Source organism: Archocentrus centrarchus, chromosome 12 (genome assembly GCF_007364275.1).
Source record: "Archocentrus centrarchus isolate MPI-CPG fArcCen1 chromosome 12, fArcCen1, whole genome shotgun sequence".
Lineage (NCBI taxonomy): Eukaryota > Metazoa > Chordata > Actinopteri > Cichliformes > Cichlidae > Archocentrus > Archocentrus centrarchus.
The window spans coordinates 24,340,383-24,342,759 of record NC_044357.1 but is presented as its reverse complement, the minus strand read 5'-3'; the positions used below and the strand labels follow the sequence as shown (position 1 = coordinate 24,342,759).

Here is a 2,377-nt window from a genome sequence, read left to right as displayed (position 1 = left end):
GAAATCTGTCAGTTCATTAAAAGTAAGAAAGAAACTAAATTATTGGAATAATAATAACTGGAATAAGAGAGAGACTAAATAGCTTCTTGTTCCTGGACTTTTTGCTGATATCACATCAAAAAAGAAATTTGTTCATTTTCATCAGCTTGAACTGTTCCCTTACGAAAATCCACTATGGTTAACTATGGTTTTTAAGCAGGTTACTACATAAAAACCATAGTTAACCATAGTTAGCCATTTTCATAAGGGTTCTCATTTTCCCTGATGGTATTTTTAATGAAAAATATATTTTATTTAATCTGTTGAGGAAAAGGTTGCTGTATTCTGGCCATTCAAATTAATATTACTGATTAAAATATTTTCAGTTGTATACTGTTCAGTAAATGTTAATCCTGTTTGGCCCGTGACTTATACTGTGTTTTCAATTTTGGACCATCCTGTGATTGAGTTTGACACCGCTGGTCTAAAACCTCCCCTTACCTAGTTTGTCACAGGAGCATCATCTTTTTTTTTTCTGTGATAAAATAATAATTTGAGATTGTCTGAAAATAAATTATTAGATTTTTATTAGACTTTTCTTGTCTTTTCAATTTTATTAGACACATCAGTATTTCTAATAATAATAATAATAAATAATAGATATAATACAAGAATTTGTACATACATTTAATGTGGGGTAATCATCCATTCAATCATTAATAATTATCAAAAATCAGTTCATAAATAAATCCAAGCCATGCCATGGTCAACTGTATAAATGTTGACTTTGACTTTGGCTGAGAAAACAAAGAACAGAAAATGAAACTTTATTTTAAGGTTTTTATTTGGTTTGAAGATAATCTTGATTTGTGTACATCAAATAAGAATGGCTTTGAGATTCCTTATTTAAAGACAATGAATATCATATCAACATAGCTGCTATCTTAAGTAGCAATGTGTGTACACAGAATAACCCCTTTGAAAATATTCCCACTGAATACAATTACTATTACAACTGGTATGGAAATGCATTTAAAGTTGAACATTTAATGATAATGGCATCGTTTAAAAAAAAAAAGTCACAACTACAACTCATTCTAAACCATTTTTGACTGAAAGGATTTTTAAATTATTAAAATTTCTCCTCATAAGACAGTAGATAATATTACAGTGATATGTTGTTTATTTAATTTTTATGATAAGCAACTTTAATTAGAAAACTAAAGAACTGAGGACTATTTAGGGTAATGTACTATGTTTGAGTTGGAGGAATGATCAGTGTGGTCCTAGTCAGCCTTTACCTTTTCAAGATTGTCTGAAACAGAGAAATTTTTTTCCTGAGCTGAGATATGAAGGCTGAATTGTTATACAGCTGTTTTCTTTGCTTCAGAATTCTCTCTGCCTCCTCAAACATCTCATCAGTGTAGTGACGTTCTCCATTTGCTGCCACCATATCATCAATCTTTTTAATCAGCTCAACAACCTGAGCTCTGTTCTTGATGTTACTGTTGTCAAACATATGAAACCTGTTACCGCATCTCCTCAAAAGTTCTTTCAGCTTCTCATGGCCGTCTTTCAAATAGTCATGTATGCCTACGCCCTGCTGAGTCAGTTTGTCACCATGAGTGAACAGCACGATCATGTAGTTTGATGCCTTTGGTCCAAACAGCTTCTCCAGGGCATCCACACAGTTTTGCTCTTCTTTGGTAAACCTGCCGATCTGAAGGACCAGCAGGAAGACGTGCGGGCCAGGAGAAGACATCTGAATGCATTTTGCAATTTCTTTCTTTATGGCGTCTGCATTTTTAGATGGATCTAGAAGACCAGGTGTGTCGACCACAGTGATCTTTCTTTTACAATCTGGAAGGATTCCTATCTCACAGGTCTCTGTCACTGACTCTGAGCTCACGTTAGACTCAAAGAACTCTCTGCCCAGGATGGTGTTGCCAACGGCACTCTTCCCAACACCAGTTTTCCCAATCAACACGATCCTCCTTGGAGGACCTACAGAAAGAAATATACAGCGTTATAATTTTTTGTTTTGATTAAAATATTATCACTAAAAAAAGAAAACACAAGTGGTATCCTATGAAATTTGAGTGGATTGTGAAGAAGTATTCTAAGCAAAGGAGCCAACTTTACCATCAGGGACTGAATTGCTGTTACCCATCTTTATTCTTGAGTGAGAATGAAAGTGAAGCTCAGCTCTGCTCTGTTTTAATGTAAAGCAGCTCCCTGCACTCCTCCCACCGCTCAGCCTGCAGTATATCAACAGGAGTGTGTCTGATACGTTTCAAAGCTGATTCAGATTCTGGTGAAAGCTGCACACTGTTTCTCATTAAGCAGCAGACAAGATGAATTCTTCAAAGGCTCAAAGTAAGTAACATTACTTTATATA

General features: G+C 34.8%; 1 protein-coding gene across 1 annotated transcript; it reads right to left on the bottom strand.

Moving 5' to 3' along the window:
* Positions 1 to 1,276: 1,276 nt before the first annotated feature.
* Positions 1,277 to 2,149, bottom strand: LOC115789771 (GTPase IMAP family member 7-like). The gene is made up of 2 exons (XM_030743281.1): positions 2,122 to 2,149; positions 1,277 to 1,983 (listed from the first exon to the last, which is right to left on the bottom strand). The coding sequence occupies exons 1-2, from the start codon at positions 2,147 to 2,149 to the stop codon at positions 1,277 to 1,279; spliced, it is 735 nt and encodes a 244-aa protein (XP_030599141.1).
* Positions 2,150 to 2,377: the final 228 nt, after the last annotated feature.